The sequence below is a fragment of the Natator depressus genome, chromosome 7 (assembly GCF_965152275.1).
Source record: "Natator depressus isolate rNatDep1 chromosome 7, rNatDep2.hap1, whole genome shotgun sequence".
Classification (NCBI taxonomy): Eukaryota; Metazoa; Chordata; order Testudines; family Cheloniidae; genus Natator; species Natator depressus.
Genome location: NC_134240.1, coordinates 30219874 through 30241943, shown reverse-complemented (window position 1 = coordinate 30241943; position 22070 = coordinate 30219874). Strand labels below are relative to the sequence as shown.

At 53.8% G+C, this 22070-nt stretch overlaps 1 protein-coding gene across 2 annotated transcripts; it reads left to right on the top strand.

The window, feature by feature from the left end:
* Positions 1-181: 181 nt before the first annotated feature.
* Positions 182-21723, top strand: SART1 (spliceosome associated factor 1, recruiter of U4/U6.U5 tri-snRNP). 2 transcript variants are annotated; one of them, XM_074957849.1, is made up of 20 exons: positions 182-566; positions 1974-2028; positions 3060-3115; positions 4901-5027; positions 5948-6053; positions 8284-8361; positions 10610-10709; positions 11868-12010; positions 13190-13396; positions 14451-14572; positions 14672-14814; positions 15149-15279; positions 16507-16677; positions 17354-17464; positions 17701-17788; positions 19053-19143; positions 19749-19884; positions 20219-20308; positions 20843-20964; positions 21212-21723. In XM_074957849.1, exons 1-20 carry the CDS (start codon positions 218-220, stop codon positions 21228-21230), a joined length of 2445 nt encoding a protein of 814 aa, XP_074813950.1. In that variant the 5' UTR covers positions 182-217; the 3' UTR covers positions 21231-21723. The 2 variants fall into 2 exon arrangements, with proteins under 2 accessions (XP_074813950.1, XP_074813949.1); XM_074957848.1 differs by having other exon boundaries at positions 16504-16677; positions 21212-21722.
* Positions 21724-22070: the final 347 nt, after the last annotated feature.

The window sequence follows — 22070 nt, the reverse complement described above, 5'->3', positions numbered from 1 at the left end:
CTTGTAAACAGGAAGTGAGGTGTAAAGAACCCGGAAATCGAATTCTTGGAAACAGGAAGTGACATAAACCAGAAGTAGCGTGTAGACAAGCAGGAAGTGGGCTGTAAATTACCCGGAAGTAGTGCGGAATGAACTCCGACTTGTGGGTAATGACCCGGAAGCACAGTGGCGCCAACCCCGGAAGTTTCGCGTCGCGCCGGTGCCATTTTGCGTCTCCATGGGCTCCTCGAAGAAGCACCGGGAGCGGGGGGAGACCGGGGGCCCTGGGGGCTCCGAGGAGCAGCAGCAGCCGCCACCGCAACAACTTCAGCCGGCTCCCGCCGCCCCCTCTTCCTCCTCTCGGCACCGGGAGCACAAGAAGCACAAGCACCGGAGCGGCGGGTCCGGCGAGCGGCGGGGGAAGCGCAGCCGGAGCCGCGGGGAGCGGAGCAGCCGGCGGAGTGGGGGAGAGGAGGCGGCCTCGGCGGCCCGGGGCAGCCATGGCCGGGCTGGGGACAGGGGCGCCCAGGAGGCTGAGGGGACCAGGCGGATCAAGCGGGAGAAGCGCGACGAGGGATACGAGGCAGGTCAGAGCCCGGGGGGTGGTATGAGGGGAGGGGCCCCGGGGGCTGAGCGGGAGGCTCTAGGACGAGCGGCCCGAGAGCCAGAGAAGAGTTTGAGGGGAGAGGACCGGGGTTCGGGGAACGGTCCAAAAGGAGACGGTGGGGGTCCGAGGGGGAGCCACTGGTGGCTAAGAGTGGAAGAGCTGAGGAGGTCAGAGGGAAAGGAATGTGGGGGTGCCCTGTGGGGGAGTCTATGGAGTGGGGTGTGGTTATGAGATATGGGCTATGGTGATATGGAGTCTGTGCGGTCGAGGGGGAGGGATTGATGTGGCTAATGAGGTAAGGGAATGGACAGAGTTTATTAGGTTTGGTGAGCAGTGCTCTGGGGTGGCAGGGGTCTTTGGAGGTTTAGAGGTGGCTATGGGGGGGTTGGGTTGGCTACGAGGGTTTATGGTGGGGACTGGCTGCTAGCGGAGACGTTATGGGGGTCAGGTGTTGGGAAGGGGCTAGGTGAGGGATCAGAGTGCGTGTTTGTCCTTCTATGTTGTGGCACTGGGTCGTTAACTTTGGAGGTCAGAGGGCATGAATTTGTTATGGGGTAGAGATGTGGAGTTATAATCTCTGATGGGTGAGGGGGATATGACATGTCTCGTGGGTTGGAGGAGGCAGAAGCTGCAGGTGCTGTCCTGGAGGAGGCGGTGGGGGATGAGGTTTAGGGAAGGCATGACTTGCTGATTTATTGGGTGGTGTGGGGTGTTTGATGGAGAAGGGGCGTGAAAGATCAGAGTAAAGCAAGGAGTAAGCTCATCGCCTGTCCTGGGGAGTGAGCATGCATGTGTTTGTAATTGCTCATAAAGGGGTTATGAAAGGTTTTTGGAGCAGATGAGGTCAGGACAGACCTGTTGTGAAGGGACTTCCTTGGTTGATCATGAGACATCTATGTATAAAGTGCCCTGAAAAGGTGTCTTAATACATAACTGTATACAATAACTGTTGTGGCCTGTGATCTGGATAGACACACTTTTTGGCTACATCTGTCTAGCACCCTGTTTTATGGTACCATATTCTGTCATGACGTGATATTTAGCCATTGACCTCACTGACACTCCACAATAGTGCGAGCTGGAGTCTGTTCTGTTTCATCGATAGAATAACTAGCTTGGCTCCCTCTGTGGGATCTTTATTCCAGCTGATGGGCAAAGCCAAAGGAACCAAGCTAAATTTTCAGGTCCCTGTAAGGGGTGTGTGTGTTCACAGCACTTTTCGCTATAAAAAGCATATCTTAGCTGGGTGGTGGTCTTTGGCATGTGCTAAGCAGGAAGTCAGACCAGTTGATCAGAGTGGACCCTTCTGGCCTTAAAATCTATGAAAACGAGGTCTCTGTTACTTTTGTCTTGTTTACAAACATCTCCCTGAATTATCTCTAAACAGCTGCCAGCTCAAAGGCTAGCTCGGGGGATGCTTCTCTCAGCATTGAAGAGACCAAGTAAGTGAGATGCTATATCTAATGTAATTACGTGCTCTCCCTCTCCACCACTTCTCATTGTGTCTGAGCACCAAATGCATTTATTCCATCCTGTGAGGTTGGACGATACTTTTATCCCCGTTTTACGGGTGGGGAAACTGAGACCCAGAAAGGGTAAGTGGCGTTAATTTTGTGTGTGGGAAATGTGGGGTCTGTAATTTATTTCTCTAATTAGTTGGTGCTGAAAATGCAGAGGCCCCCCTGGCTCTTTTGGGGATCTGGAAAGAAATGAATGGGGAGTTGGTCTGAGATTCACAAAGATGACTCTGAATCTGAAATCTTCACAGCCCATCAGACATTGCTTAGGGCATGACCAAGGCTCTGCCATCCTGTCTGTCATGCCGTTTGCTGGAATGTTTACCTTGTTGTGTTTGTGTAATCTTTTTTTATGAGGGAAGGCAGCATGGTCTAGTGGGCAGGGCACTGGACTAGAAACTTGAGAGATCTTGGGTTGCCTTGGCAGGAGTTAAAGCTCCTGGCAGCAGAGCTCTCAAGGTCACTGGATACATAGCTTTCCCACTGTCAAGGTGCAGTCCCTAGGGAAGGCATAGTGGATTTGTATGCCTAATTTCCACTAATGAGAACTCAGCAGCCATGCCTCAGCCTTGGATTTTATCACTTGTGTTCCAGTAGTGCCCAGGAACCACAGTCATGAACCAGGACCACATTTTGCACACTGGCTAGCACACATAGAACAAAGCTTAGGTACTTATTTGCCTCCCCCAATTCCTGTAGCTTCCTAATCATTGACATATCTATCCTCACAACTCCCCTGTGAGGTGGTGAAGTGCTATTATCCCCGTTTTACAGATGGACTGATTTTTCCGATGTCACACAGGACGGGGATGGAATTGAACCCAGGTGTCCTTAGTCCCACACTAATGCCTGAACCACTAGAGAATCTTTTCTCTGTGCTCTAAATGAGTCCTGCTCTTGTAGGATCTGTGTATTTCTGATGGTTATGCCACATAACCCCATCTTTCTATCTGCAGTAAACTCCGAGCTAAACTTGGGCTGAAGCCTTTGGAAGTCAGTACCATCAAAAAGGGTAAGTTTGGCTTTCACGTTAATTAAAACAAAAACCCAAACCTTGTGTTTGGTCTGAAACCACTTTGTACTTGTTAAGGCTTTAACATCCCTTTGTAGGAATGGCACAAAAATGTGGGGTCTCTGGTATTTTGCCATCTTAGTGTTCCCCCGCTTTGATGTGTTGTGGTTGGGGTCTTTGCTGGAGGGTCCTTGTTCCTGTGCCCCACTCTTCATCTCTCATCAGTTCCCTGCCATTGCAGGACCTGTGGGTATTGGGGTCGCCCAAGTCTCTCCTGTTCCCTGCATGGGGCACATAAGTGTCTCCTGAGGACTGAAATGTTTTGGTGTAACAAGTCACTGGGTTCAATATAGGGGTATTTGGCTGAAATTCTCTGACATGTGCCTTACAGGAGGCCAGGCTAGATGACTAATGGTCCCTTCTGGCCTTAAACTTTCTGAACCCATTAAATATTTTTCTCTTAGGCTCTTTGTATTGCAGTAGCACCCAAGAAGCCCCAATTACGGACCAAGACTGCATTGTGCTGGGCGCTGTACAAACAACACTGTTTTTTTGTGTACTTATCTGGCCCCTATCTCTGTAGCATTTGAGCCCCTCAGCCTTTAATGTATTTATTCACACAGCTCCCTGGAGAGGTAGACAATACTAATACCCTGTTGTACAGATGAAGAAATGAAAGACGGAGGCCATGTCTGTGCTAGGAGCATTATACCACTATAAGAATATCTGTATACTATGCCGGTGAAGCATGTGACTGAGTAGTACTGGCTTTGCTCAGGTTGAGTAACCCTATTCCCACAAAGTGAAACTCCTCAAAGTGCAGATTTTCTGTATAGCTACACCTACACGAGAGGCAGTTGTCTGCACTGCTCTTGTCAGTCACACCTAGTCTGACCCCTGGCTGACAGAAGTCTGTAGTGTAGACGTGGCCTAAGTGATTTGCCTGGGGTCACACAGGGAGTCTGTGACGCAGCAGGGACTCGAACCTGGGTCTGTCCTGCAAGATGAGGGCTGGCTGGAAGTCTCTCCAGATTCCATCTGAATTCTCCTCTTCATCCAGGCAGCAAGATGCTCTGGGTGGGCTGTTCAGAAGCACTCAGTGTTGGCCTGACAACCCCCCATGGAAGCCCATAGGAGCAGGATTAAGGCAGTGCTCAGTGGTTCTGAAAATTCTGCCCTCTGTCAGCTGAGGTCCCTGGGGACTCCATCCCGGCATGCATTTCTGCACTAGGCATGGTGGCAGGGCAAACAGAACTGGAGGGTGTAGGAGGGCTCAGTGGCTATAGTGCCCCTTCCTAGTAGAGAAGAGCAGGTCTTGGCGGTGGTGTTTATCGAGGCTGCTGGACACAGACAGACCCCGTGGTTCTCCTGGTCTCTCCGATGCCTAGGCTGTGCTGTGTGGCGTCACCACACAGTGCCTGCCTACGGACTGTCCTGGGCCAAGCATGCTGAAACACGCCGACACCCTATTGAGCAGTCGGTTAGAGCATGGTGGTCTCCTTCCTCCCCTGGACCCAACGCCTGCCAGTTCCCACTGCTGCTCCTTCCACAGGGAGCAGGGCTCTGGCCCTGGCCAAGGGGAAGAGACATCAGGTCCATCCCATGATCAGATGTGGTAAGACTCCTCTCATGCCCTCTCCCAGCTGATCAAGGCACTCAGTTGATCCCTGTGCTGTTCTCCTGCCAAGCACTAACAGGAGGAATGCAAGTGGTGAGGGGGGCAGTAACATACTTTCCTGACTCCTCCTGCTGCAGCTCCTCTGTCTTGTGTGTTTTCCTCTGCAGAAGTGGGCAGTAAGGAGGACCCTGTGGCAGCTGAGGTGATCAACCCCATTGTGCTGAAGCAGAGGGAGGAGATCCGGGAGAAGCTAGCAGCTGCTAAGGAGAAGCGGCTCCTCAACCAGAAATTAGGGTAAACCCCCACCCTATTTGCTTTGTATGTACTTGGTCCCATTACTGTTGAGTGTGATGCAGTGTCAGCACCCACTGCTCATTGCTCTGACCCCAAGCTTTATACAAATATAGGGATGTAACTGTTAGGCAACAGGGATTGAACCTGGGATGTCTGGCTCTAACAGCCTGAGCTAATGACTACTTTGCTCAAGATGTGTCATTGAGTAAGGCACCCATTTTTACTAGTGAGGATAATTAACCCTTGGGACAACTGACCAAGAGCTGTGGTGGGTTCTCTGTCACTGGCTGTCTTTTTCTCAGAGATCTGCTCTAGTTCAAGTAGGAGTTCCATCAGGGCAGTCCTATGGCCTGTGTTATACTGTGGTCAGACTAGATGATTCCATACTAGGAGCCTTCTGGCCGGAAGTAGCCTGCAGAACTCATTATCACGGGATATTAAGGTTGAGAATTTAGCTGGATTCCAAAAGGAATTGGATGTTTCTATGGAGAAGAAGAGTATTCAGTGTAGTTAATATAGTCAGTTCTGGAATGGGGAAACTGAGTCACTGGGTAGCTTCAGTGACTGACTTAAGGTCACACAAGAAGTCTGGTAGAGTTGCGAATGGAACCCGGGTCTCCCAAGTCCTGAGCTAGTGCCCTGACAACTGAACCATCCTTTCCTTCTCTCCCTCTTCCATCCCTCTCTAAAACATGGGTCTGCATTGACCAGAATTTGAACCCAGGTCTCCTATGGGGCAGACACGAGAATTCTACCATTGAACTGCCAGTGCTTTTCCTGAGGACAGGGAAGGCATTTGAGCTCCTGGTCATTTCAAGGATCCAGAGGGCTCCAAGGAGGATGAGGCGGTGGTAGGGAGCTCTCCAAGGCAGAACAGCCTTCTTTCCTGCTAGCTTCTTCCTCTGTTTCCCCGCTTTCAGGAAAATCAAGTCTCTGGGAGAGGATGACCCCTGGCTGGATGACACTGCTGCCTGGATTGAGAGGAGCCGGAAGCTGCAGGTTGAGAAGGAGCTGGCTGAGAAGAGGGTTAGTATAGTCCTGTTTCAGAGTAACAGCTGTGTTAGTCTGTATTCGCAAAAGGAAAAGGAGTACTTGTGGCACCTTAGAGACAGACCAATTTATTTGAGCATGAGCTTTCGTGAGCTACAGCTCACTTCATCGGATGCATACTGTGGAAACTGCAGAAGACATTATATACACGCAGAGACCATGAAACAATACCGTCTCCCACCCCACTCTCCTGCTGGTAATAGCTTATCTAAAGTGATCATCAAGTTGGGCCATTTCCAGCACAAATCCAGGTTTTCTCACCCTCCGCTCCCCCACACACAAACTCACTCTCCTGCTGGTAATAGCTTATCCAAACTGACCACTCTCCCCACAATGTGCATGACAATCAAGGTGGGCCATTTCCAGCATAAATCCAAGTTTAACCAGAACGGGGGGGAGGGGGGGGAGGACAGGGGGAAATCGGCTACCTTGCATAATGACTTAAATAGAGACTGGGAGTGGCTAAGTCATTATGCAAGGTGGCCAATTTCCCCTTGTTTTTTCCTACACCCCCCCCCCCCCCCCAGACGTTCTGGTTAAACTTGGATTTGTGGTGGAAATGGCCCACCTTGATTATCATGCACATTGTAGGGAGAGTGGTCACTTTGGATAAGCTATTACCAGCAGGAGAGTGAGTTTGTGTGTGTGTGTGTGGGGGGGGGGGGCGGAGGGTGAGAAAACCTGGATTTGTGCTGGAAATGGCCCAACTTGATGATCACTTTAGATAAGCTATTACCAGCAGGAGAGTGGGGTGGGAGACGGTATTGTTTCATGGTCTCTGCGTGTATATAATGTCTTCTGCAGTTTCCACAGTATGCATCCGATGAAGTGAGCTGTAGCTCACGAAAGCTCATGCTCAGATAAATTGGTCTGTCTCTAAGGTGCAGCTCAAATAAACTGGTTAGTCTCTAAGGTGCCACAAGTACTCCTTTTTCTTTTTGAGTATAGTCCTGGAGTCTCAGGAGCTTCTGGGCTGCATGGGTGCCTCATTGGGAACACTAGCACTATGTGTGACGTACCCAGCTGCCCTTGTCTTCAATCCAGTAGTAAAGCATGTTCCATCCCTGTCCCAGCAGTTGGTGCCATCTGCCCTGCTCTCAGCTGTGCCAGCTCTTGGGTTGCCTCTGCAATAAGGAACTAAGGCTGTAATTCGCCACATATGGCAGCGTGTTGCATGGTGGCTGGTATTCTGGGCCGGCTGATGCGAGAGCGTACGTTTGCTGGCCTGGGACTGCATGCAAGGGGGTGTTGTGTTGGACTGGGGCTGTGCTGATGGCTTGTTGTATGCTTTGGAAGTAATACTCTTCAGCTTAGCCAGCTCCTATTGAGCTATGAGCTTGCTACAGAGGTTGGAAGGTGTAGACAGCCCTTGTGTTGTTTAGGTGTATTGTGGTAGTGCCTACAGACCCCAGCCAGGAGGGAGGCATCATGCCAGGCACTGTGCAGGTCCCCAAACAATATCAAGGAACCAGACATAGAGAGAATGATAGGGTACAAATGGATTAAATGGCAAGGTTGGGCCGGGAGTTCTGGTTCTCTGCCCATGCATGCCTGTTCTGACTGCTAGACCCTGGTCAGTGGGTAATGCCTTGCACCCCAGCTCTAACTGTTAGACTCTACACCCTCCCAGTGCTGGGAACGTATATGTCCTGGCTCCCAGCCCTTCCCCCAACTTTTGGCCACTAGACCAAGCTTTTGAGGGTCAGGCCTGGTGGGGCTGAGAGCAGGGCCGCGGTTTGTGGGGCGGCTGACGCTGGGCGTGGGGCTGGGGCCAGGAACAGGACTGAGCTGGGAGCGGAGCCGCAGCTGGGCTGTGGTGGGGGCCATCAGCTGGGCCCGTGGTCAGGTGTGTCTCTGCTCCTGGCCTTGCCCCCAGCCTCGGCCCTGGGAACCGAGCTGTGGCCGAGGCGGGGGGCTGTTCCAGGGCTGGAATCGGAGCTGCACCAAGGCTGGGGATGGGAGCCGGGGATGCCGCTCTGGGTGGGACTGAAGCAGAGCGGGAAGGGCTGGGTGGTGCTCCCTCCCCGCCCCTTTGGGGGCTGGCCCACGCCCAGCCACTCCCACCAGGATGGTTCTCCACACGCTTCTAGGGGGGTGCGCCCCACACTTTGAGGCGCTCTGCATTAGACCCTATATCTTAATATGTCCTATGTGACTGCAATTAATTTTAAAAGCATCAGAATTGTTTCTATTTTGTTAAATTCAGGCCAAACTCCTTGAAGAGATGGACCAGGAATTCGGCATCAGCAGTCTTGTGGAAGAGGAGTTTGGGCAGAAGAAGAAGGTGAGACCAACCTGGAGGTCCTGGCAGAGTGCAAATGCCTCAGCAGTGCCTAGGGACCAACAACGACCAGGGCCTGATTGTACTAGACCCTGTACAAACAGAGTTCCTGCCCCAAGAATCTTACATGCTAAATGGTGGGGACAGATACAGCTGGGGGAAAGGTGTAGTATGCAGAAGCAGAGTGAACAATGCCATGGCCACAAACCGCATGATAGCTGTTCCTGGGACGGGAAAGGAAATGGGGAGAGGGGGCAGGGTAGGGAGGGTATGAGGGGAAGCTGTGAAGCAAGTCTGAAGTGAAGAGACAGAAAGGAGCAGGGTGGAGCAAACCCCAGTCAGTGCAGGGCAGAGAAGTCCCTTCAAATCAGTACAAAATAGTGTCTTATGTCCCAGCTTCAGCTGATTTTGCTCCTTCCAGTTTGTCTCTGGCTGGCTTCTCCCTGCAGTTTCTTCCTCTGTAGCGTATGTGGCTGATGGGTGGGGAGTGCTGCATGGATCCTAGTGCCCCCAGAAAGAGAAGGGGTCTCCTGCACGCCTCTGGAATGTGCTGGCAAGGAGGGCTGGCCATGTTTGCTAATTGAAATGCAGTAGTATTGATGTCTCCATTCTCACAATGGTTTTCCCGGAGACTATCTAGGACTCCATGTGCTATGGCACTGATCCATGCCAGAGTTGCTCCCTTACCTCAATGCGACTCTGTTGATTTCACTAGTGTTGCAGTTACTCTCTAGCGTGAACTGGGCCATGAGTGCTGCAGTGGTGGCTTCCCCATGCAGCCTGGCGTTGCTCTAGGGTAGAAACTGAAGGTCCCCCACTTCCAGGCATCTGATCTGAAACCTGCATTTCTAGCCTCTGTACAAAGTTGAAACCATACAGTGCTTGGCTGCTGGATCTTGTGTCCAGTTCTGGTGTGCACAGATCCAGAAGGACATTGATAAACCAGGGAGGGTGCAGAGAAGAGCCACGAGCATTATTAAAGGATTGGAAACATTGCCTTAGAGTGAGACACACCAGAAGCTCAATCAAGTTATCAGTAGCCATTTGATCCCAGTCTGTAAGGACCTACATAGGAGACAGAAATTTGTCTGCTAGTTTGAAGAGCTCTCCATTATCAAAGATTTGACAAGAGCCAATGGCTGGAGGCTGAAGCTAGACAAATTCAGACTGGAAATAAGCACATTTTTCCCAGTGAGAGGAGGTAACCGTTGGAAGAATTTCCCCAGGGCTGTGGTGCATTCTCCATCTGTTAGGGTTCCCTCCCCACTCTGAACTCTAGGGTACAGATGTGGGGACCTACATGAAAGCCCCCTAAGCTTATTTCTACCAGCTTAGGTTAAAAACTTCCCCAAGGCACAAATCCTTTGTCCTTGGATGGTACGCTGCCGCCACCACCAAGTGATTTAGACAAAAAGTCAGGGAAAGGGCCACTTGGAATTCCTGTTTTTCCCCCAAAATATCCCCCCAAGCCCTACACCCCTTTCTGGGAAGGCTTGAGAATAATATACCAACCAAATAGGTAAACCAGATTTTTAAAAAACAGAACTTTATTATAAAGAGAAAAAAAAAGTAAAAGACGCACCTCTGTAAAATCAGGATGGAAGGTAACTTTACAGGGCAATCAGATTCAAACACAGAGGATTCCCCTCTAGGTAAAACTTTTAAAGTTACGAAAAACAGGGATAAACCTCTCGCTTAGCACAGGGGAAAATTCACAACTTGAAAACAAAAGGTAATCTAACTTGCCCTAGGAGGATGAGTTTTCTGACCTGGTGCTTCTCTGCTTCCCAAGAGAACAAAAAACAAAGAGCGCAACACCCCCCCATCTCACCCCCCTACACCGATTTGAAAGTATCTTCTTTCCCCATTGGTCTTTTTGGTCAGGTGCCAGCCAGGTTATTAGAGCTTCTTAACCCCTTACAGGTAAGGAGGAATTCTAGGCTACCCTTAGCTGTATGGTTATGACACCATCACTGGCAATTTTTATATCAAGGTTGGATGTTTTTCTAGTATATCTGCTCCGATTCAACCAGGAATTAATTCAGGGCTGTTATATGGCCTGTGTTGTATGGGAGGTCAGACAAGACGATCACAGTGATCTCTTCTGGCTCTATAATCTCTCTAATGACTCTACTGCCCACTGGGGGACGGGTGGCTGTGCCTGAGTTCTGGCTTGGCATTCGTGCCTTCTCCTCCCAAGTTGACTTCCTTCAGCCTGATGCCCTCCTGTTGGATTTTCCTCTATCTCCAGGATCACTACAGCTCCCGGGATCTGCAGGGCCTGACGGTGGAACACACCATTGATTCGTTCGAGGAAGGAAAGACCGTTATTCTGACCCTCAAAGACAAAGGTAACCAAAGGGACTTCCCTTGCACCCCTCAGCATGGGAGTGGGGTAATGATTATTCTGGTGGAGAGCAGGGCTGCCTGTATTGAGACAACATGGCTACCACTAGGGCTTTCCCTGCTCCCCTGCTATAAGATCTGAATTTATTTTCTGGCCTGTCTGTATAAATCCCTGGGTGGGGGGAAGCTGTTAGTAGAATTGCTCACAGGTTCTACACACAGATTATGTACTGGTAGAACTGTGTGTGTATGTGTGATATATCAACCAATACAGTTACACTGGGTGCTGCACAGATCCTGCCCTCAAATAGTCCCTGCCTCAGAGAGCTCAGTCTAAACAGGCAAAGGATGGGAAGGGGAACTGAGGCACAGAGAGGCCCTTGCCCAAGGTCACCTGGCGGGGAATAGAACCCAAATCTCCAACTCACAATCCAGTACCCTCCCCACTAGGCTGCACTGCCTCTATTCACTGAATGGAGATAATGGTGGATATTCTGGAGTCTGGGCAGCACGGGGCAGGTTTTGTACAGGTTTCAGAAGGCAGAACTCCATCAAACTCAGTGTTACACCCACTGTGCAAGAAGCCCTTTGACTGGAGAATGCATTTATTAGCATACTGCCTGCCCCCAGTACAGCAGGCGCTGAGCCACTAATGATTCGCTGCAGTTTCCCATAATCATACTGGAAGTGGGAGGGAGGGTGGCCTAGGGGATAGAGCAGGATGACCGAAAAAAGTCAGGGGTTATTTAGACAGGCAGCTCTCTCGGGCTGGGACTGTCTTTTTGTTCTGTTTGTACAGTACCTAGCACAAGGGGTCCTGGTCAGTGACTAGAGCTCCTGGGCACTACCATGGGTGCTGCCACTGACTGAACTCTGGCAAGTCACTTAGATGTGATGGGGCTCTGTTTCCCTCTTTGGAGCCTCTCTGGGGCGTGGTGGGGGATTAAATGCCAGATGTAAAGCACCTTGCAAAGCTAGAGGAGAGGGAAGTGGTGATGTTGTTACAGACTCTTGTTCCTGCTGGCCAACTGAAGCCCTTGAACGCAGCGGGCAATGAATAGATTGACAGTCCGTGGTCGTTAGCTACAGTGCTGGGAGCACTGTGGCTAGGGCCGAGCCAGGGCTGTATGGTAACCCAGTGGTGATGGTATCTTGTCTCCCAGGTGTCCTTCAGGAGGAGGACGATGTCCTGGTGAACGTCAATATAGTGGACAAGGAGAAAGCTAAGAAGAACGTGGAACTGCGGAAGAAGAAGCCGGAGTACAGGCCCTATGAGGAGGAGGAGAGTGTGGATGACATGGCGATTGTAAGAGCAGCACAGGGTACAAAGGCAGGCCTCACTGGTTCTCAGGCCTCCTCCTGTAGTTTAAAATGGGCCCAGGTTCCTTGGTGGGCGGTGTGTGTGTGTGTGTGCGCGCCCATGTGCTTGGAGTCACTGGGCTAAAGGTAGCCATGAAATGTGGTCAAAGGTGACCTAGATCCCCAAAGCAACCTCCTTTAATCAAGCAACTAGCAAACCCCCCGTGATTGGTGGCTGTGACTTAACACTGTACTCTACCTCCTTCAATCCAGGCCCAGGGGCATCAGTGTTCTTGGGTTACAGCAGTACGGTGGCTTTAAAGGGCCATGCCGTTAGTGTGCAGAGCATTTCCTGGCCTGCCTGGGAAGACTCCTTCATGTAGGTTAGTCCGAGCACTGACCTACTCAGTGGGTGTATTCCTGGCTGGCAACAGAGGCCAGGACTATGGACTTGCTTTGTCCATAGGGATTGCAGTTCAAACGCTGATCCTGAGAGGTGTGGAGCATCTGCCTGGAGTGGGGAAGGGCATTATAGTTGGTGCTGTGACTCGTTTCTCTGCCCAACAGTGCGGTGCGGGGGCTCCCACTGCAGGCTCTGTGACCTGCCTCATAGCTGAAATCTGGGGGCGAGGGGCCCTGGTGGTGGCAGGCAATGCTCCAGACATGGAATAATCTAAATAATGCTCTCTTAATGGCTTCAAATCCAGACTGATGCCTTACTGGGAGAGGCTTTTGCCAAACGCCAGATACTGGGTTAAATCCAGGGGGAAGTGGATGAAACTGTCTGGCCTGTGATAGACAGGTCAGAGTAGATGCTCTAATGGTCCCTTCAGGCCTTAAACTCTATAGATCTATGAAAAGTGGAGAGGCTCCATGGTTTGTTTAAGCGGGGGGTGGGTTGCTTGTGGGATTGGAGGTGGTATAGCTAACCAGACCAAGGAAGGCAGAGAACGTGAACTGGAGCGTGGGAGGGAGTTAGGGGAAACAGCCAATCAGCAGAGGGCAGGGCATATCTAGTGAAAGCCCGAACGAGCAGTAGTGGGGAAGACCTGGGCAGCTCGTGAGCCACAAACCTGTTGTTCTGATTCCCCTCTTGCATCCCTTCTGGAATGCCTTATGCTGCCTGACCCTGGAGGGTCTCTGTGCTGGAGGCTCACGTCTCTCATGTCTCATGTCTCTCCCCCAGTACAAACACAAGAATGTCCTGTCCAAGTATGATGAGGAGATTGAAGGGGAGAAGAAAAAATCCTTCAAGCTGGACTCGGGCGGCATGGCAGATGGCTCATGGGAGCGGGAGCTGCAGCAGGTTCGCGATAGTCTGCGCAGCCAGGCCCAGAGCCTAGATATGCCTGGTCTGCACCTGGCTTCAGAGTACTTCACCCCGGAGGAGATGGTAAGAAGGCCTCCTGCACTAGCACCTGCTCCTCGTTTATTCCGGGATCCAGCTCCCTATTGCAGTAGTGGGATGCGGGGCAAGCCAGGCTCTGACTTGGTCCACAGAATCCTCTCTCTAGTTGCCAGGCTGATGGGCTTTGCCAGGCGCTCAGGGTCCAGCTGATGGCCAGATTTGGGATCGGGAAGGAATTAGACCAAGGTCAGATTGGCAGGGACCTTAGGGGTTTTCACCTCCCTCTGCAGCATGGGGCAGAGGTCATCTGCTGGGCATGTCTTACCTCATCTATTCCCTGCTGCTGCAGGGGCCTGTACGAAGCCCAGACTAGATGATCTTTAAACTCTGTGAAGCTGTGGCTAATGCTATTATGTCTGTTACAATAGCGCTTGGAGGGGAATTGTCTTGGGTGCTGCAAAGCACCCCCTGACTGAGATCAGGACCCCACTGTGCACCAGGCAATGCACAGAGCCCCCAAACTGAGACAGGACCCCTCCCATGCACAGAGAGACAGTCCCTGCCCCAGAGAGCTCAGTCTGATTAGACAAAAGATGGGGCTGAGGCATAGAGGAGATGGGACTGACCCCAAGGTTAGTGGCAGAGCTGGGAATAGAGCCCAGGAGTCCTGGCTCCCAATCCCATGATAGTGCTGCCTCTCATACACAGAGAATGTTTGCAAAGAGGGGTTGGATTCTTACCTTGTCTTACAAGACCAGACTACCTGTGGACTGGTGGGGACTGGAGTGGAGCGCTGGGCTCTAGCCACCCCCTGGCCTGGTGGGTTAAAGACAGTGCCTTGTCCCAGTTGCTCGTGTGTGTGTATTAGGGAGTGGGACCGTGGGGCATGCGCCTGCACTTGTGGTTCTAGGTACAGATGCTGGGGGCGTGGAGCCCCAGATGCTCCTGGGTAGATGTGTGAGGGGTGGTTGGCAAGGTGCCGGGCCCTGGGTGCTCATGGGGATTGCAGACAAGGTGCTACACACCAGGCCAGGACCCTGCTGTGTGGATGAGGGATAGAGGCTGTGCCTCACTGACCCATTTGGTCTCTCCCATGCAGAACATCACCTTCAAGAAGACCAAACGACGGGTGAAGAAGCTGCGGAAGAAGGAGAAGCCAGTGAAAGCTGATGATCTGCTGCCCCTGGGCAATGAGACAAAGCAGAGCGACTTTGGCTCCCGGTAACCCGGGGGGCAGGGGAGTCTAGTCCTGTGGGTGTAGAGACCAAGAGGGCTGTGGGGGATTGGTTCATGTGCTGACCAAGTTCTCTCTCCCCACAGGTTAAGGGGCCGAGGGAGGAGGGCTCACAGGAAGAAGGAGGAGGAGGAGGAAGGGGACATGGAAGAGAATGTGAACCAGCCTGCAGACCTGCCATCCCAGTCAGATGACACTCGGGTAGAGAACATGGAAATCAGCAGTGATGGTGAGGGGCTGGGACCCAGGACTCCAGGGTTCTTTCCCCTGCTCTAGGAGGAGAGTGGGGTATAGTGGGTTAGAGGAGTTTTTCTCAACTGGTCTGTGGACTGATGCCAGTCCCTGAGATCTCCCTGACAGTTTAGGAAGGTAGCAAAGCCAGTCTCTGGTATCAAAGTTGAGAAGCACTGGGTTAGTGTGTCAGGGGCACTGGGAGCCTGGTTCTTACCCAGCAGCCTCCAGTGTCTGGCCTGATGCTCCCTGCAGGACCCCACCCTGCTGAAGCAAAGGCCCCTTGGGATGCTCGTTGCTGACTCCATGCCCCCATGTTTCTTTCCCTGCAGAGGAGGCTGAGAAAGTGCCCAAATCCCCAGTTGCCCTGGAGGAGGACGAGGCGGAGCAGGAGCTGCAGAAGCAGCTGGAGAAGGGCCGTAAACTCCGGCAGATGCAGCAACTGAAGGAGAGTGGGGAGAAGGTGAGGAGGCCTGGTCCACAGGTGGAATCAGGGTGGGGGGCTTTGATGATGGTCTGGGAGGCCGTCTGAGTGCTACTGTCATAACCATATGGAATAGAATGGAATCAGAGAGAGAGCCCAGGAATCCTGGCTTCTAATGTGGGCCCCCCGACTGCAGACTACTCCCCTCCCAGAGCTGGGATGGGAACCTAGGAATCATTAACCCTGTGACAGGTTTCAATCGGTCCTCCGAGCCCCTAGGGGGCGATGGAGGGCTATGGTCCCACTGGCGGGCCTTAGTCACACCTTTCGGGCACTGGGGAATTACCGGGAAAGGAGCACTGGCCCGAGTCTGCGGCGCGCCCCTCAGGCAGGTTGGTCGGGGTAGGGGAATGCAGGCCCACCCAGCTCCACTGCGTTCCAGCCCAGGGCCCTGACAGTGGCAGGGGCCGAAGGTCCCGCCACTCAGTCAGCGGGGGGCCATCTGCGCCCGCTGACCAAACACACCCACCCCACGGTGCAGTTCTGCCCCTGGGCTACTTCCTCCCCGGTCTCTCAAGCAGGTCTCTCTGGTCCCTCCAGCTCGTCCGGGTATTCCGCTGCTGGCAGCTCCAGCTCCCCCTCTGTGTCGGACTCAGCTGGCCCGGGCTACAGCCGGGCCCCTCCAGGTCCTCTGGGTACTCAGCGGCTGGCAGTCCTGGTCGCCACGGGCCTTCCTCCCGTTCAGGTTCCTCCTGGCCCAGGGCCTGCCCTGGGTCGGCAGCAGGATTGCGAGGGAGCAGCCTGTGTCTGTCTCCCTCCCTGGTGCTCTCCTCACTGGGCAAAGGGCCCTGCCCTTTGTACTTCCTGTCCCACCCCTCCCCTTCCGGGGATTGGCATAAGCTTGGTCTGGCCCCGCCCACTCAGGCTGAGAGGGTGGCTCTTTACCCTCTGGTTTGGAGGGAAGCCACCCTGGCTCCCTACAAACCCCTAGACCCCACTTCCCTCCTAGAGCTAGGGAGAGGATTCTGGGGTGACCCTGTTCTATGGATGGATGCATTTGGCCTCCATGCTCCTTGACTGAACCCGCCATCCCAGAACGGAGCATGTGGTGCCCAGTCACACCCTTCCCCTGAACACAGGTCCAGCTGCCCAGCTGGGGCTGCCCTGACTCTGGGGGCTCCTAGTGATCCTTGGTTCAGTGCGCGAGCCCCCAGCCTCATTAGCACCCAGCTGCTGTCTAACCCAGCCTTCTTGCTCCTGAAGCAGGTCACTGAGATCGTCAAGAAACTGGAGACGCGCCGTAGCCGGGAGGACGACGAGGAGCTAGAGAGGAAAGGAGCGATAGTCTTCAATGCCACCTCGGAGTTCTGCCGCACACTGGGCGAGATCCCCACTTATGGGCTGGCCGGCAACCGCGAGGACCAGGAGGAGCTCATGGTGCGGCTTCCTGGGGATTCCTCCCCTTGCCCCAGAGTGGGCTGGGATGAAAGGAACCTGCCCCAGACAAAGGGGCATCAGCAGAACTAGCGGGAGCAGAGGGCTGTGGGTCAAAATTATGGGACACCGCTAGAGTGGGGCGGGGGAGAAGAGCCCAGGACGGTGATAGTAGCCGGCTGTGGGTTGAGACTGATTGGCAGCAGCACAACTGGGTGGGTTCGGGGAGAGCCCAGGGCGGGGATAGTAATGGGTTGGGGGTTGATTCAGATATGTTGCCATGGTGCCTTATGGGAGTTGTGATCCGGTACATCATGCTCCCATTTTCCTTTATGGGCTGGGCTTCCTGGACAGTCTGAAGTTCCCATTCTACACCAGGGTCTTTCCTCTGGTGCAGAACAGCACTACATCGTGGGAGTTTTTGGCCATGGAGCATCCTGGCATACGGAGTCTGACCTATAAAGGAAAATGGGCATGTGAAACAACCAGACTACCACTCCCAGGAGGCATTGCGGTGGCAGACGTGCTTCTGTTTTGGGGCTCTTTGGCCAGCCCTAGCTGGGAGCATGGAGCTGCACTGCATGTTGTGGCACATGTTCTGCAGTGATCCCAGCCCCACTAAGCCCCCAGCTGGGGGCCCCCATGCTGATGCCCTGGGTGGCCTCTCTTCTGCTTTCAGGACTTTGAAAGGGATGATGAGAGGTCAGGAAATGGAGGCTCAGACTCTGATGGTGAAGAGAACATCGGCTGGAGCACGGTCAACCTAGATGAGGAGAAACAGCAGCAGGATGTGAGTACAATTTGGGGAAGGGGTGTGCGGGGGGTGACAGATGTCACTGCATTCATAGCTTCCCCAACACGCGCCCTCCCCCCTCCCTCCAGTGAACACAGTGAACCCTGCGGGGCTGTCAGTCAGGATTGAGGGGCACTGGGAGAGCTGTGGGAGGGGAGCCCGGGGCTGGCATAGCAGGGGACTCTTAAACAGATGAGTCCAAAGCCCTGAACCCTGTCTTTCCCCCTTTGCAGTTCTCAGCATCCTCCACCACCATCCTGGATGAGGAGCCCATAGTGAACCGGGGCCTAGCTGCTGCCCTCTTGCTTTGCCAGAACAAAGGTAAGTGGGGAGCTCAGGATGAGCCCCCTGTCCCAGAATCCTCTTGGGTTCCCATGCTTGCCTGCTGTGCTACATACAGATGACTGCTCCCTGTTCACAGCAGGGCCCAACTCCTCTCTGAAAACCCTCCCTGGGACTTAGTGACGGGAGTGAACTTTGTTTAAATTGTAGTAAGGCAAGATCTACAGAGATCGCAGTCCCTGTCATGCTGGGCGCTGCACAGTCAGTGAGGCGGTCCCCGACCTGGAGAGCTCAGCCTAAACAAAGGGTGGGAGGGTGTCACGGAGTCCCCGGGCGATGCTCTGGAACTGCTCCCTACGAAACCAGTCAGGACTCTGTGAAACCAGTGTCCTTTCTGTGAGCAGACTGTCTTCAGGACACACAGCTCACACAACTTCCACCTTCCTGGGTCTGACCTCGGAGCATTCAGCATCCTCTACAGCTCCGTACGCTTCCCACCGCGAGTCTGCCCAGGCGGGGTCCTGGGGAAGCCAGAGGGTCCTGCACCCCAACTTCGCAGTCAGACGTGACTCTTAGCCAGCCAGTAAAACAGAAGGTTTATTAGACGACAGGAACATGGTCTAAAACAGAGCTTGTAGGTGCAGAGAACAGGACCCCTCAGCTGGGTCCATTCTGGGGGGCAGTGAGCCAGACAACGAGGTCTGGCACTTCACTCCATATCCCCAGCCAGCCCCAAACTGAAACTATCTCCAGCCCTCCCTCCTCTGGGCTTTGTCCGTTTCCCGGGCCAGGAGGTCACCTGATTCCTTTGTTCTTCAACCCTTTAGCTCTCACCTTGCAGGGGGGAAGGGCCCAGGCCATCAGTTGCCAAGAAACAGGGTGTTGGCCATTCTCTGTGTCCAGACCCCTGCACATACCTGCCCTCTAGAGCTCTGCCATGATCATACACCCCTATGCCACCACCTAGATACTTAAGAACTGCACAGGGGAAACTGAGGCACCCCCACACTATTCAGAGGAAACATTAAGAACAGTCCCGTTTCGTCACCGAGGACGACAGAGCCCCTGAGAGGGGAACTGATGTGCCCAAGGTGTGTCAGAGCTAGGCATAGAGCCTAGGAGTCCTGAGTCCCAGTCTACTGCTCTGCCCACTAGGCCATGCTGCCCCTGAAAGCCCTTTCTCCCTGTGTGATCCAGCAGCTCTGAGATCTCTGGGGCTGGTGTTTATGGTGAGGGGGAAGCTTCCCAGAGCACTCACTGCCCCTGGGCAGGGCCTGATCCATGCCTCTTCTGCTCACTGCAGGCCTGCTGGAGACGACAGTGCAGAAGGTGGCCAGGGTGAAGGCGCCCAACAAGTCGCTACCCTCAGCCGTGTACTGCATTGAGGATAAGATGTAAGTGGCCTTGTGGGGCAGGCGAAGCCCCGGGGTAGATCATCAGTAGCTGAAATCGGATCTGCCACCTCTGGGTCTCGGCACCTGGGCCTCTTGCCTGAGTTAAAGCCCCACAGTGCTAGCCATGGCTGTAGCACTTGCCACTACAAGAGGGGCATGGAATGGGTGCCATAAGATCTGTTGCCAGAATAGGTGTTGACAGTGTCCTGCCCCATGGCTGGTTCCCCTAACCCCAGAAGGATGCCCATGGTCACGCAGTGAAGACTGGCAGCAGGGAGGCAGTTGTCGTGCTGGTGGTTTGGGTGATGTGGACACTGGTCATGCACTCCCAGTAACACCCATAACCTTTATTGTAGATCTGGGCCCAGGTCTCATGCCACTGAAAGGCCCGAGTGCCCAGGGATCATTAGTGGCCAGAGGGCTATGAGCCCTGGTTTCGCATCTCATTCAAGACAGAAACCCCCTAGTGCTATGCTGGGGCAAGCACTGACTGCAAGGGGAGAGCGCCCTCTAGCACCACATTGGGATCAGCAGTGACTGCGTGGAGAGCAGTCACCCACCCCCGCCCCGCCACTGAACTAACCTTTTGGGTTGGGCTCCCGCAGGGCCATTGATGACAAGTACAGCCGGCGGGAGGAGTACCGGGGCTTCACCCAGGACTTCAAGGAAAAGGATGGCTACAAGCCTGACGTCAAGATTGAATATGTGGATGAGACGGGTCGCAAGCTCACCCCAAAGGAGGTAGTGGGAAGGGACATGGGGGCGCCCGGGGTAGGGGGTGGGCAGTGCTGATGCAGCCATGTCTTTCCCCTCCATTTCCCCCGTGGGAAGCGGCTGTGATGGTGAAAAGAGGTTTTTTCTCAGGGGGGGTGGGAGAGGGTTGGCTGGGAGCTGTGATTGTGAAGGGGGAGTTTTGTGGCAGGGATCCCTTGCTCTCCCTACTGCCACAGACAGATGGGGAAGGGCATTGGGGGTTTCCCAGCCCTGGTGCTGTGTGGAGCGGGTGGCAGGAGGCTCCTAGGTGGGGCTGTGTGACAATCAGTGCTGACCCCCACTCTGTGCACTTTGTCCCCAGGCGTTCCGGCAGCTCTCTCACCGCTTCCATGGGAAGGGCTCCGGGAAGATGAAGACAGAGAGGAGGATGAAGAAGCTGGACGAGGAGGCGGTGAGTGGGTGACATGGCTGGAGTTCCCCATGGGCAGAGCCTGTAGGATGCTGAAAGAGGGGTGGGGGCAGGTCCAGCTTCATCCTGTTGGGCAAGCAGTCAGGCATGGATGGGAAACCTGAGGAGAGCCCAGGGGGACACAGGAGCAGCATAGGGTGGGTGCTCTCCCATTGTGGTTAGTGTTGGCTCCTGTGCCTGTGTGGCACTAAGGGGTGCTGTGCTGATTATTTGCAGTCATCAGTGGTTGTGCTCTGGCCTCAGAGTCTGGCTGTTAAGCCTGGGGTCCTGGCCAAACCACTCTTCAGGTTAACCATCTCCTCTACTCCCCCCTGCTGTTTAAACTGGAATAGGGGAGTTCTTCCTTTGCTGTGTGATGGACTGGTAAGACCCTACACCTCCATGGTGGCTGTGTCTCAGCACTGGGTGTGGATCCTTGGGTGCAGGTGGGATGGGCTGGGCTGTTAGCCTGGGGTCACAGTTGAGTTGATGAAAGTCTGCAAGGGGCTGTACTGACTCAGGCTCTCCCCCTCTCAGCTGCTGAAGAAGATGAGCTCCAGCGACACACCCCTGGGCACGGTAGCACTGCTGCAGGAGAAGCAGAAGGCCCAGAAGACCCCCTACATTGTGCTGAGCGGCAGTGGCAAGAGCATGAACGCGTAAGTACCCTGTCCTCTCAGCCATCATAGGGTTGGTCTGTCTGACCTCCCTAGTGCTGGGAAGCCGGGGCCTGGGGCAGGTGGTCTGGAGGGGAGCATAGGACATGGTTCTCCCAAGTCTAGTGGGGCTAATATAGGAGTGCATGGCCTCTTTTGTAGCTGTAACCCCTGTTAGTGATGACCTCTTCCCCCTGGCCTGAGTGGTCCTGGTCCTTCACTCATGTCCCCTCTCTCATTGCTTCAACAGAAACACCATCACCAAGTGAGCTGCCAGCACTGATCCTGGAAGCAGATGCCGCCTGCCTGTCACTTCCTATCTGATCTGACCATGTGCATCCTGGGTTCTGATGGTGGAGAGTCTCTACTCTCCTGGGGGCAACGGTCCAGTCCTGCTCCACCCTCACCATGTACCTACAAGTTGTGAAGTCAAGGGGGGAGGACTTCCCGTGGTAGTGCTTCCCTCTAGTGGCTTCCACCTCTCAGCATCTGTTGGGGTGGTGTCACTCTGCCCCATGCCACAGAGGGGACTCCTGCCTGTGCCTAAGTAAGATGCTGGGGTGCAGTTTGTTAAACTCTCCCTTCAACTCTTGATGTCTTGGATGCAAGACAGGCTGACCTGCCCTCGCCCCCACAGGCAGGGGCAGGGCTGTGTATATAGTTAAGAAACTGTGACTCTTGGCACCAAAACCTTGTTTTTGTATTGATGTCAAACCAAATCACTCATTAAAAGCACCAATTCCTGTCTGGGAGCTGGGGCCTGTTCTTGCCTGTACGGAGATACTCGTTCCTAGGGTGTGGGTCTGTAAGCCTGGGGGACTGGACCTGGCTCTTGCTGTGTTTGTACAGCACCTAGCACCACAGAGCCCTGCCCCATGACTGAAGCTCCCAAGTACTACCCAGATCAACTTCCTAGTCCCAGGGAGGCCTGACCTGTCTCTGCAGACCATCTGGTTCTATTGGACAGGGTGACTGTGCTGTACTGCTCACCAGCACTGCAGTGGGGGGGAGGAGTGTCTTGGCTGTGGCCTATCCATGTCCTGACCCAGGAGAGAGCTGGAGGAGCAGCCATGGGCTGGTAGCTGGCCTATATCCTCCCTCTGCACAGA